Here is a 14,656-nt window from a genome sequence, read left to right as displayed (position 1 = left end):
TTTCAATCTGTATTTCACAAAACAGGACTCTAAACTAAGCAATTTAAAGATGTTTTCCACCTCATTGTATGTTTTGGTAATTTATAATTAAATAAACGCCGTGTAAGCATTGTAGTGTACGTTTATCTAATTAGATAATAATAATTAAGTGGCATTCCATTCTCGCCTTTGGGTGGTAAAACATTCGATAATGCTATCCTTAATTTTAATGCAACCACAAAACACACTTTGGTAAATCACCAAAAAAGGAATACTTTCACACAAATCAAACACAATTGTTTTTAGTGAATCCGATATGTCGTGGATTACAAAAAAGTAAAAGCAATATAACTAGAGTAGCTTTTTTCCCAAAATGCAATGATGGACAAAAACTGGCGGAAGAGGATGGGACCTTCCAATATTAGTTTTATATCTGGCAAAAAAACGCTGACACTTGAGAGGGCGATTGTCGATCGGAATAATAATAATGGAACCCTTTGGGGATCTTTTGAACCCTTTCGTGAGGTGCAGTCACCTGACGCGGAAGTTTTGCGCACTTCGTGGGAACATTTACCCGAACATGCATAAATCTTTGATCTTTTTAAATGTGCATTTGACAGTCTGTGGGAGTTCAATCCGTATTTGTCCAGTTTTGTTCTGTTTGTGGGAAAATCTTTTTGCCCTATTTATGAATTGTATTCGGACAAACATGACGGGTTATGTGATACAGCTTAATGGAATGTCACTTCTTGTTCATAAAAAATATAGTAGGTATTCTTAGTAGATTTGTTTGCCAAATCCATTTAAAGTAAAATCCTAGAACGATAGGTGTACGTGTAGTTACCTTCATAAGCTCTAAGTGCTTTACCTGTTTTTAACATTAACATTTGAAAGTAAGAAAGAAAAATAAATTATTTGCTAGTCTATACCACCAACGTTATCACAATCACCGTTACTGTAAAAGTATTCGCTATCACCTATGTTTTTAAGCTCCGATTATGCATACCAGAACACTTTATCTCGGAGCAAGATACCCAGTAACTGTCGGTCATGTCCTGAATACTGCCAACAATGAACCCGAAAGCGCAACACTATCCTCATAACTTTAGTCATTGGATTTTAGTCCTTATTTTAACGGAATAAAGCATTAGTAAATTACGCTATAAGTTTGTCTGCGCGCCCGCATACATGAGTGCAGAGACACGCGCCACTGAATAAAAGATAACCTATCTGTATTGCACTTGACTCCTGAGTCCTCCGCAATTGACTAAGCTCTCTTAACCGCAAGTTGCTTCAAGACGTAAAGGTATTTTACAATGTCAGTTTTGTTTGCACGGCATAAATAAATATTAGTTATACATTTTTATGTTGTATTTTGAGATGGACCATAAAAAATACCTCGACCAGTCTTTGTTTTTAGAGATCACACCGTCTCTACGGAAGTCATATCAATTTGATATGTGCCCTAATATGACATACTTTTCATAATTTGATCGCTGTCATAACAGCGGATATTACCCACTTAAGCTTATTTCGTCTAATTGAATCCTAGAGCATTAAGTCGCATCAACCTATAATCCTTTTTAAGGGATTCACACCGACAGTTTTGGGGTCTCAACTGTCTCCATATGAAATTAATTTTTTGTCCACCGTATAAACAATCTGGAACAAGGTGCAAGGAAAGTTTAAGGTAATTGGAGAGTGGTGTAGCGCGAATGAGGGTTTTAAGCGAGGGTTCCTTAATAGTGTGCTCTTTATTCATCGTTGCGTTCTTGTTTTTTGATGGCGCAGTGGTTGAGAGCTTGGCTAGTAATACCCATTAATTTGTGTGCATAAACATTATGTTTGTATTGTTCTGCACGAGATTATAAATGTAAATCGATCAAGTATTCCTTATTATATTTTATTTATCCAAAACATTATATCAATGTACCTACCTGAAGATAATTAAGTTGAAATAAAACTCAGAAATACATCTCTTTAAAAATCATGCTAAAGTATCAAAGATTTTACCTCTAAATAATAATACATCGTAGTGCCTAATAATCTCATCGTTTGTGTATAAAATTAGATACTAAACCAGGTTGCAAGCCGCATCGGCATATTATTACGTTTTTACAATCGTCTTACAACCCATTCATAACAAAAATTGTTTTTCTCCTCCAATATACTACTGGTTTCTTCGTTTTACTGCTTTCTAACGTCGATTCGATGTCGAAGCAGAAATATCAATGAACATTGTAAGTTATAATAAAGGTCACGCTGCGCCCAGCGGTGTTCTAAGTAAATCACAGAGCCACTACGGCCGTAAACCGACGTCTTCATTTCATATTTAATGTGAGCACTGTGTAGTTAACAAAGCTAAGTGCGGTAAAAAGTTTCCTAAAGTTTATACACTGTATTGTGTTCCTTGTAAAATAAAGTGAAATAAAAAATACAATTCACATAATATTATATATTTCTTAAAACAAGGCTTAAGCAGTACATAATATGTCCACTGTGGTCTAGTGGTAGAGCTACCAGTTTAAGACCCAGAGGTCTCGGGTTTGATTCTTGAGTGTGTGTTCTGGTTAGCTTACCTAAGTTACTGATAGCATCAGAACAACAATGTTTAATGTAAGCAGAATTTTTATTTTGACAGTTCCCTGTGGTTATGGATTTCAGGTAAAGTTGCTTCTAAATTCATCAAGAGCTTTCTCGTTGCGCTTGAGAAACTTTTCTAACATATGTACAATACATATTTTTAAACATATATTTTTTTGATGCTAGACAAAGCAGGTATTTGACCGGAATCGCACCTGGTGTTAGTAAGTACTTGATCTTTCTTATGATTGAAAAATCTCCACAACAAATATTATTAAGTTTGACCACACTTGGGCCGCTTTTACTTAACAATTTTGGTAGAACAGACACTCAAGTAAAGTCGCATAGACATGTTTACGAATGTCTCAAACGTTACGACTTCGAATAAATCCATTGACATTGTAGATACGCAAACTCGTATCTAAGTTGTTTAAACATTTGCATGGAAGACGCATTGCAAATTTATTCAAACACATAATTTATAGCTGTGATTATTGGATGCAAATCATCCTAATAAATATCTACATTGATAAATGTCTGTTTCGCCGACATAATTATTGTTACTTTACCTGTTACTTGTATTTATCTAATGTTACTGGCAGGTTTATGGAGGCCAATTAATAATAAAGCTTCGGTAACATCAAAGCACTGAGTACTCCAACTAAACTTAAAAGCCACTAGAGTACGTGGTTGAAAGCTCCCAACCTCGTGCTTTTACCGAAATTACAAAATCAAATTCTATACACAATTTCAAAATCGAACGTTACCATCGAAACCACAATAAAACGGTGAAAAAACAACTTGAGATGATATTGAAGAGGAAAAAAGTAGCAGAAGCCGAGTGGTAACAATTTGGTGCAAACCAAGCGGAAATCATTCTCAAATTGCACATCCCAACCTTCCGATTGCAACAATTTTAAGGAAGACCCCGCACTTTTTGCAGTAAAAATTGTTCAATGAGATTACTTTTGGAAATATTCTATAAGTTATACTCGTACTACGAGTTCGTATCAGATTTCGGTAAGTAACCAAGCTACTCATAATCTCTCGTTCAGTTTGAAACAAGATATGATTATTTCACGGTCAAGTGACTTAGTTTGGTTATGACGGAACTAATCAGAAATAGTAATTGGGTTTGTTGCTACTGGTCGCCAGATGTACGTTCTGTGTATTCGAGGAACTCTATTGTGAGTTATAATTGTTTTGCAAACACTGCAAAATGTGAAATTATGTAACACTATCTCTCATCTAAAGCTATGCTAAAGCTGCAGTAAATTTTATAAAGCAAAGATATAGACATTTTTAAATTACGTTCAACAACAACACGCTTTTTATAAAATATGTACGGAACAGAATAAGACAAAAACAATACAAAACAGAAACTTTACTTCAAGAAAACTGTGGTTCAAGAACCCGCTCTTTCAAGTTTAATTTCAATAATTAAATTTATTTAATTTTAAATTTATAGAACCGACAAATCGCGGCGCCAGCGTTTTCATTCATCAATAAACCAACAATAAAGATATAGTGTTGCCAGGTTTAATTATATTAATTTCAGGACAGCAAATTAGAGATGTGTTTACTCATGTGACATATTCAAGAAAATTGAATGACGTGTTCGTGTATGTTATTTATAGTTAAAGTTTGTGTCACTTCTCCTATTTTGTTATAGGGTTACAGGTTTGGGTTATAAATCTACATCCGGGTTACTTCTGGGTTACATATTTAGGTTCTCGAGTGGCGACCACGGGCTGGAAGACGTAGCGTGGGCAGGCCTCCTACTAGGTGGACCGACGATCTGGTAAAGGTCGCGGGAAGAGCCTGAATGCGGGCAGCGCAGGACCGTGCACTGTGGAAAACCTTGGAGGAGGCCTTTGTCCAGCAGTGGACGTCATTTGGCTGAAAGAAAGGAACAGGTTTAGGTTATAAATCTACATCCAAATTATTTTCTCCTAGCGCGTTTATGTCTTTCTCACTCACTACTAGCGGATGAATTTAGACTCTGATATCATATGTTACATTTACTGCTTTAGTATAACGTCGCTACATTTTCATTTATTTACTTCATACATTTCCTAGCCTCGTTTATCAAAGAAAATTACTAGCAGAATCTTACGAGCTTTTCAAGAAAAAAATATAAGTTAGTGTGGTCGCAACTGTACTAAATACAATAAAATATCCTGTTATATTACAAAATGCGTGTAAACAACATAACTATACGTACGCCTGACCCCTCGCATCTATCACGGCGAGTTCCCAACGGCCGGAGGAAGCCGATATCCGACAATTTATTTATGTTCTTGTCTGCCGATCGACTTATTTCTGCGCAAGACCAGGAAACGGGGAGCTGCCTGAAAACGTCGGCCTTAGTGCGATAGATCTGTTATAGTTGTAATTTAGAAGAGCAGGAGCTGTATCAGAGATAGGTTAAGATTTAAGGTTGTAAAGGGCTGACAAACATTTCAAAGCCAGTTCAAACACGGCTTATTACTTGAAACCTGTGCAGGCATCTTCCCAGTTATCAGTCCAGGTAGCCACAATATTTTTTTTGTGGTTTTCCATATTATGCGTGCGTATGAAAACATAACACAAAATTAAAATAACAAAATTGTCCTAATAATTCTGAGCATCGTAAACTGTACTCTAAGGACAGCATCCAAAATCGTTTGAGTTGTTTGAGGTTACAACCCTAGAGTCAGACCACAAATAATATTACGGATGATGACTGTCATTAAGCTTAACCTCCTAAAACTTCACAAATATGCTAAGATATCGTTACATAGTTCGCATTTACTTTCAACTTCATTTAAAAGCTCTTACGAGAACCCACCATAGAGAATCATTGACCTAGAGATAGACCACATGGATTAAAATGTGCCCACATTGTATTTTATTGCTGGTGTTAGACATAAAAGGCAGAATTACTTAGAATAAAAATAGATAGGGGCCAAGTTTAATGGACGCTGGTAATCCAGATGCTTCAAACGTTTATTGGCCTTAATATGCGCATATTGGCTACCACCAACTTAGAGCTAAGCACTTTAAATAGACCATCGTATTTCTAAGCACAATCTACAGAGATAAAGTTAGTTAACGTTTGTAGCAAAAGTGAACCTACGAACTTTCATTTTATATTTATAAACAAAATAGATAGAAGTTCGTATGAGTTCAAATGCGAAGGTGCATTAATTTTAGGTGTGTTTAAAGTACCTATCATTTTAAAGAATTTTTAATAAATAAGAATAAAGAACTGGCAGTTTCGTAACGCTATTCCGAAAATCATAACTACGAGTACAACTCTTTATATGCAGTTTCTAATACTAAGCATTTACCCTCAAAGCTGATATCATTATTAAATATTATGCATCTATAAATAAATCCATATAAATCTTACTGCAAACCTGATTCAAGGTAATAAACTATATGCAGATACAGATGGCATCAATTATAACCGAGTGTTTTTCGATATATTTAAGACGACGTTTGTCGACTCACTACAAATCAGTTCGTTTATTTAATTCCCACGCCATTGATGCGGTTGTCTTGTTTTATTTGTTTGTCAGAATTTAATTTCTTTATTTTGCAGTGATCGTCCATTTAATATAGACTACGTAGTGGCAAATGTAGTATAAAATACCCCCAATACTTAATAGACTGACGATCTTAAGAATACTCTGTGAAAAAGTGGGAAATCTTGCTCTATCAGAGAGGCTTTATAAAGCTTTGATGGCTACACCAAGCACAATAGTCGTTTAGACAGCACAATTACTTCTACAAATCGATTGAACCTTCCTTCATAATAAGGAAAGTATCTCGATCTAACTTAAATTAATAACAGCCAATTGTTTAAGTGATCATCAATAAACTAAATAATAATGGTGAAAGTGAAAGATTAATTTGAGCTTTGTAGATGACCGAGGCTGTTGTAAAAGAGCTTTGTGAATCAATAAAAACAATCGCCTTAGACGTGACCGTTTAGTATTAAACAATAGCTACAGAGTTGTAGAGCAACTAAAGATTGCTATCTTTGCTAAATTAAATTCTGTATCATGGATAAATGCCGATTTAAAATATTATTTATATTAACTAGGCAACGTAATATTGTTTGAAGCATTACATTATTACATTTGCATACAGTACAAAGTTAACTATGAATAATAGGTAATTTTAGATAGGTGTTTTTACTATAAACATGAATTATCATATTCTCTTTACTCGTCACAAATGATTCAAGTCATTTCAAGTTTGTGATTGTTTCGTATTCAACTTTCCTGTGCATTTTCATTATAATTTAGTTTCACTTTCTAGTTCGTTACAAAGAAACAAAGTTTCTTGCCTTTAAAATATTAGTATGGATTTCGTCCACCACAAAAAACTAAGTTAAGTAGCCAATTTTATTTCCATTACTTTTCCTTTCGTCTTAGCCATTATCGTTTGCATTTCGCAAAAATCACGAACACAACAAAGATCACGTGCCCAAAGTAATGCGATTATCGACACAAAAGAGCAATGTTTCGATTCAAATCGATCCCAAAATCGAATAGTTTTCTGTTTCTGCACTTTATGTCAAAAGTTAAGGTAATGATTTGGCATAACAAAAACCTACTTTGTTACAAGTTTTTGTAACCGGCAAAACGGAAGCAAATAAAAGTAAAGTGGGAAATAAAATTTTTACGTTGTGCTCGCAAAATGTAATCTTAAGCTATGAATAGAGAATCACGAAGCTGTCGCTATAAAAATAATTTAGTATTTGCCTTATGCTTAGATTTAATTTTGCAACCTGTGTAAGAATTGTTTGATTAATATTGTACATCTTAATATTGTAATATTTCAAGACATGTTTATTTATACCTAAATTAGGCTTACATTGCTTGTAGGCTGAGATTTAAGCGACCAAAATGAATGATTATACATATAGAAACAAAAGATAAATGTAACCATAGTTACTTTTGAAAATCCTCGTGCTCGTTGCAAAAATAATAACCTTCGATGGGATTCAAATCTGCAACCACAGCCGGCGTTAAGGTAAGTTCGCGAGCCACCAGAAACTTGCTAATTAATAAGCGTTATCAATTCGAAAGGGTGTTAGTGTTAGCTTAATTATAATAACAAAATGACCATTTCTATCGGTGTTTTCAATAATCGTAAAGTCCAATCTACGCTGCTGTATAAATCTTATTGGTGGGACATACAGTCTTGTCGACAAAAAAGCCCTGTTGTATGCTATGGTGCTGAAAATGAGCCACCTTTTTATTCTCCTCCATATGTGCCTTTTGATTTTAATTTCATAAAGATTCGATTACATTATTTACAAAAAAAAATTTTTCATGGTCTAATTGTTGAATCTTTGCAAAAATTTGTCTGTAGTCTAGATATTGTAATGAATGAAAATATAATATTTTTGCTAAACTAAAAATAACATTTCTTGTAATTCTTAATTAGGACCAGTCCAAGCTATGTGCCAATTAATATGTCCGCACTTGATACAATTAAATGCACATCACAATCTTTTCGCCAATCTCCAAGTTAATAAAAATTAATTCCACTGATAATAACATTTTATTCAGTTTTATAATATTTCAACGAAGATTTTGATCTCAACGGCTGGAAGTTTTACTACTGGAGCAACTAACTTCTGAATTGTTAATTATTCGAGTTAAAAACACATTTAATTGTGGCAATTTAATTCTAAATAAAAATGCTTTTCTGTCTTTGGAGTCAATAGAAAGAGATTGATGCTTAAAAAGATCGATTTTAGACTTTTAAAAGTTGTATAGATGTTCTACACTGAACCGTCCCAGCATTGACAGGAGGCCATCACTGCAATCTATACTGAATGATTATTTCCAATTTTTGCCACATTGGACAACCATAATATAATTATGACATTTACAGAAGGGCGCTACTATCAATACTGGGTTGTTACTTTTGGATTTTTGCTACTTGACATTTCACAATCGTGAAACTTTAGAGTAGGCGCACACCGTTGATTTTTCGTCGGCCGATAGTTTAGTCGGGCAGTTGATCAGTATGGGCATGTATGGGAGTGCGCACACTACGCCGATTCGATTTGGCCGATTCTTCATACAATTTAAAATCGGGCACAACTATCGGCCAACTAAAAATCAACGGTGTGCGCCTACTCTTAACTGGAGTTTTCCGTGTGTCACGCCCGTGAGTGTCAAGCCTAAATGGTACCGTTTCCATTCGATGCGAACTTCTTTGTCCCTTTATCAGTCTTTTTATTCGCACATGTAAATGCATTTAGCTCCCACCTCCTTATCTCGCTGTACACCATTAATCTTGTATAACAATGTACCGGAGCGAGCGTCTGCGCTTCGACGGCTTAATCAAGACGGCAATATCACTGCCATCTTTTTATTTATAGAGATAAATTTTATCGCGAGCTATATCTATGTCACATCGAGATTGTGCTCATTATGATAGGGTAATGGCATAAATGGTGAGAACAGCCCTGTTGTTTATTTCGTGACGCCACTTTTTTGTTCAATGGTTGATATTTATTAAAGTTACTTCCTACAACACCGACTCTCTGGAATAAAAAAGAGCTCTATAAATAGGCAAAGCTTGAACTACAAGCATGAGTATGAGACGAATTTAAACAAACTTACGTAAAAACACACATTGTAATTCAAAAGTTACATGCTCATTTTTTTTTCTGAAGGCATACAACCTGCGGTCACTGCATTTCCCCTCTGAAAGTTCGGTACACAAACCATAATCTCGTCCTATATACAATGCATCAGTATTTTTCCATGTGAATCATCCGATTTTTGCGATTTTGCCTGTTTACAGTTCTGCAAATTGATATTTTTAACATAGAGTGATTTAAAGTTGAAACTGTCTCCATCAAATGCCCAAGACTGATCCACATTTAACAGAGTTAAAAAGCTTTTTGTAAAATCCTTAAGATCTTAAGATTCATTTCATGTCTTTTTAACGAAGTATAAAGTTATTTTACATACCATTTTCCTTTACTGTAAAGTAAACTTATGAGGTGTATGTTAAATTGTTTTTACATAAAGTGCATAAATTATGGAATTCTCTCAGTAGTAAAAACCGGTAGCAATAACTACAATCAGCATTATCATTTCGCACAATTCACGCGTTATCTCGCTAGGCGTGAGTAGAACTCGCTTCTTAATGTACAAGTTGAATTAAATTAAAATAACTAAATAAATGTTTTTCTTATTAACTTCATTTCAATGGCTTTTTATCACGATACGTATCTAGTTTCGGAATACATTAATGAAGGCAATGGAAACTTTTACTTTCAGCATTTTGATTGCCAGCTTTAGTCGTAGTAAATGTTTTTGAAATAATCACACCGATAACTTAGCCTAAAATTAACCGACTTATCTCCTTATTCCTTAACTTACTTTAGTAATTCACATACAAATATTACTCACACATAATTCAAGACTTTTGGTATATTAGGTGCTTATATACGAGGTGTGTTCAAAAAGTAAGGTGACTTTTCAAATTTCGCGGGCAACGTACTTTCGATTATCGATTTTTTTATTTTGTCATGTCGGTACACTCTTTCCGAACATCTGTACCAAGTTTCAAGTGTATAGCATTTTTTTTTTGGTTGTGAGAGGCGTAATGGTTATACGTGTTTTGCGTGCTCGGCGATTTTTTGCTATCGAAAAATATGGATCAAAGGATTTGCATCAAATTTTGCGTAAAAAAAATGAAATTTAGTGCTCCGAAACACTTGAAATGTTGACAGTGGCATACGGTGAAACTGTTCTGAGTAAAAAAAAATGTTTCAAACTCTTCCAAGATGGCCGGGAAGATGCCAATGACGAGCCTCGCTCTGGACGCCCAAGCACGTCAACAACTGATGAAAACGATCAAGCAGTGAAGAAAATTGTTTTGGAAAATCGTCGAATCACTATCAGAGAAGTTGCTGAGGATATCGGCATATCGCTTGGCTCGTGCCATGAATTTTTTTCTAACGTTTTGGAAAAACAATTCATGGCTTTTGCATCACGATAATGCCCCTGCTCATTCATCTTTGCTTGTGAGAGATTTTTTGGCTAAAAACAACACCACAATCATGCCTCAGCCACCATATTCACCGGATTTGGCCCCATGTGAATTTTTCTTGTTCCCAAAATTAAAGAGACCTATGAAAGGACGGAGATTTGCAACGATTGAGGAGATAAAGACTGCATCGCTGGAAGAGCTAAAGGCTATACCGAAAAGTGCGTATGAGAAGTGCTTTGAGGATTGGAAAAACCGTTTGCATAAGTGTATTGTATCTGAGGGGGATTACTTTGAAGGGGACAACATAAATATTGATAAATAAATAAATATTTTTTCTTAAAAATACAAAGTCACCTTACTTTTTGAACACACCTCGTATGTCACCGTAAAATTGAGAATTGTGTCAGATCATAATCTGACGTAGTTAAATTACAATCTAACCTAACCTAACCCACTGTTAGTTTACAATCTAACGCGTTATATTATAAACTGACAGAGTTCAAAATTTCACGTTGACATATATAAATCAATTTGCCCTCGACAGGTTTCAAATCTCAACCGCAAAGTTAAGTAATAGAAGCTTTCAATATCTCGCCTTACTAGATAGCCTATGTATTTCACATCCAAAAAAGTTCAATGATTACAATCATCAATAACTCTACGAATATACATACTCGTAGTAAAATAATCAAAGACTACGATTTTAATTTATGTAGGTAAGCTTATATACCAATATACCAATCTGGCCAAACCGTCGAATTCGCGTGGATTAAGGCCCACGCTGGATTCGACGGCAATGAGGAAGCAGATTCGGCAGCTAAGGCCGCTGGAAGACTGCAAAAAACACCTGACTTTCAAGCAGTACCCATCAGCCTCGTAAAACACCAAAACAGGCAAAAATGCAAAGAGTCAGCTGAAACTTTATATATGGACCCGAACACCTGTGTCCATACCCGATCTCTCCTGCCAACTTTTGACACCTTGCAGCAGTTCTTAAAGATCATACGGCCGGACTTTGCCATTACCCAATTGCTAACCAACCATGGTTACCACAAGGCATATCTAAACCGTTTCCATATCGTCGCAGATGACCGCTGTCCCTGCGACGACCAAACCCCGCAAACCTGGGAACACCTACTTACTCAGTGCCCTAGATTCACCACACAAAGATTCGCACACGAAACCACTTCCCGCTTGTTAAGAATTAACCCCTACAATCTCGAAGAAATTACCAGCAAAGAAGACACAACTAAAAGCTTTAAAGTCTACGTATCATACATTGTTAGCAGTCTAAAAGATTTTAACAAAACTTAAACAATCATACACTTATAACATCAATCACTGCCTTGCAATTGGAGTACTCCACTAGCTCCAATTGCAAGTGCATTCCAATAGCAATTACTTACAAAAAAAAAAAAAAAACATAAAAAGTATAGGTACGGGGAAAGAAATGACGAGACAGAACTTTAAAATAAATAATAATTTATTCAATAACTCATACTATTAACGAGCTTTATAAAAGCTAAAATATCTAAATTGTCTTCTTCATTTACAAAGTATGAAGACATTCAAATATTCAGTAGCATTACAATCTTCATTTACATAAATTCCACAGCCGTAGTAATCTTATTTACACATGTTTTGCATTTTAAATACTTTATACAAACGTAAGAGTATTGAGCGAAAACGCGATTGGTTTTAAACTATACACTGAATTGACTAGAATTTTTTGAATCCTAAAATACAATATAAAGGCTAACTTATTTGTGCTGCCACCATGAAATAGTGTCTAATAGGTCGTCGTCGTTTACAGCAGTGAACTGTTCGTTGATTGGATAATTATTTGCGATATAACCGTTGTTTGAATACACTGACACTCCTGAAGAACACTCCGAACCGACTGGCGAAGGCACTGAATCGGAGTAGGGAGAACTTCCACCGTAGACTCCTTCGTCTTCATAGCATAGGGATGTGTCCATTGGTGTGATGTGGACATTTGACTTTGGCACGCCCATAGCTCCGTCGCTTTCTTCCAACAAACTCTGCAGGTGTCTGATGTACTCCACGACCATGCGAAGAGTGTCAACTTTGCTCAGCTTCTTCCCCGAACCGCGTCGTGCTCCTCCAGATAAAGCAGCGATGACAGATGCCGGTAGCTTCTTCCTCAGCGCGTTGAAGCCGTCATTCACTTGTTTCACGCGGTTCCTTTCCCTGGCGTTTCTTCGGGCTATCGAAGCGGCTTGAGCCCCGACGTAAGGGTTGCTTTTGTAGTTGTACTTCTTCTTTTCAGGCTCCATATTGTATTTGGCTTCAGTAGCAGGCGCGATTGGTACAAGTCTTGGGACATCGGATTTGGTGTAGCTATGCATGTTGTAGCTGGATTTGTGGTGGATCCCTTGCAACATTTTGTTCGTAACTTTCGTAAGTTTAAGCGTTAGTGAGATTAGAAGGTGCGTCGTGCTCGGCAGCGATCTAATGAATGGTCGCTCCGGGCGCCCACGCCGCGTTATATGGGCCCACCTTTACCAAAAAAAACTTGATAGAACCCTCACTCCCTTAGATTTTTTTTTCTTGTTACCTGGCGTACCCGACCAAAAAGAAACGAGATAGTTGAACCTTCATACGCGTGCCAATGAATTTATTGAACACAATATTGTTTTGATATAAAATTTTTGTCTCAAACTTTTTAGCGGGGATCTATTTATAATTAGACATTACCTGAACATTGTTTTAGATGTTTTAAATACAATTCGTTTAACATGGTTGACGCAAAAGCTGACGGATTTTAGTAAATAGTTAAAAATAAATAAAAATTATTTATTTTCAGCAAAGCAGTCCATATTTTAGTTAAAGCTCACACAAATTTTCCATAACACAAAAGTAAACTGTAAAACAAAAGACAATTAATTTATAGAACTTTTGTAATTCTTTGTGATGCTCATAACATTGATTTCTCGAAATTAAACCCTTTTCTTACATAGACATTGACTACATTTATCAAATGAGACATTTATCAGTATACCTAACAATCAGCTGTTAAGCGCCTCCAAGAATCAGCTGTTGCACAATAGGTACCTTCCAACTTTCATTAGAAACAAGTTAACCGGACAAGTGGGGATCCTGTGGCGTCGTATAATACGCAATAGAACAATCGTAAATTTATTACGGTCAGTGAAATGCAAGTTAAACAACGAAACAAGCTTTGTGTTTACAGTAAGAAGACGCTGTGTCTAATAGAATACCTACAACCAACTCGCTTGAAAATATCGTCAATATAAACTAAGCTTCAAGCTCTAGTTTTTAAAGACTATTTTTGGGTAAAGTATCCAGAGTTTGAGAGAGCAGCGCGCGCGATGGGCGGCATTGCCTTCACTGAACGGCTGAAAAAATCTTACATTAATTTGGAACGAAGTGTCCAGTATTTTAAAGGGACTTGAATAGTGAAGTGCCCACTATTGTCACCCTTTGTAGTCTAAAAAGATTACACAAGGAATGTGGGCCAAGCCATTGAGCCCAAGAAGGATGAATTGTTTAGAAACCTTCAATCATCCCATTGAGGGGCGCCAAACGCGATTTTAATAGACTCCTCGTCGCCTCCGGGAAGCAATTCATATTTAATTTTGTCTCCATTGATTCTCTTTGCTTTACCTGCTCTGTATTGTATTGTTTACGGGGCAAAAACTGAGCTCTTGGTGCTAACGACAAAAACGGATCGAATTGCGAAATCAATCAGAATTTAGCCAGTAGACCTTTGAAGTTCTAAAAATAAAAAAATAAATTAGGAAAATAAAAAACGAAATTTGATTCACATTTCAATTAGATTATGATATTAAAACAATGTGTGATGTAAAACACAAAAATTATGTGTTTTTTATTTAGGGTAACTAGGTAAATTGCATATTTTATCTGCATACCTACTTACGAGTACAGTAAGGTATGCCTACAATTTGAAAATGTTTAGACACATACCTCAATATTAAAACTATCATAAATGCGAAATAATTCCCTCGAGCCGTATAACTTCTCACTCCCATATCATTGTCTCGATAAGAATATTGAACCCATCCATCATTTTAGTTCA

At 35.7% G+C, this 14,656-nt stretch overlaps 1 protein-coding gene across 1 annotated transcript; it reads right to left on the bottom strand.

Annotated features, from left to right (window-relative positions):
• Positions 1 to 12,081: 12,081 nt before the first annotated feature.
• On the bottom strand, positions 12,082 to 13,039 carry ac (achaete-scute-like protein ASH3). The gene has a single exon (XM_028308081.1). It carries the CDS (start codon positions 12,978 to 12,980, stop codon positions 12,336 to 12,338), a length of 645 nt encoding a protein of 214 aa, XP_028163882.1. The 5' UTR covers positions 12,981 to 13,039; the 3' UTR covers positions 12,082 to 12,335.
• Between the last annotated feature and the right edge of the window lie 1,617 nt (positions 13,040 to 14,656).

Source organism: Ostrinia furnacalis, unplaced genomic scaffold (genome assembly GCF_004193835.3).
Source record: "Ostrinia furnacalis isolate ACB-3 unplaced genomic scaffold, ASM419383v2 OfSCF2378, whole genome shotgun sequence".
In the NCBI taxonomy this organism is placed as follows: domain Eukaryota; kingdom Metazoa; phylum Arthropoda; class Insecta; order Lepidoptera; family Crambidae; genus Ostrinia; species Ostrinia furnacalis.
Note: the sequence above shows the minus strand (reverse complement) of the source record. Positions and strands in the feature narration are given on the sequence as shown.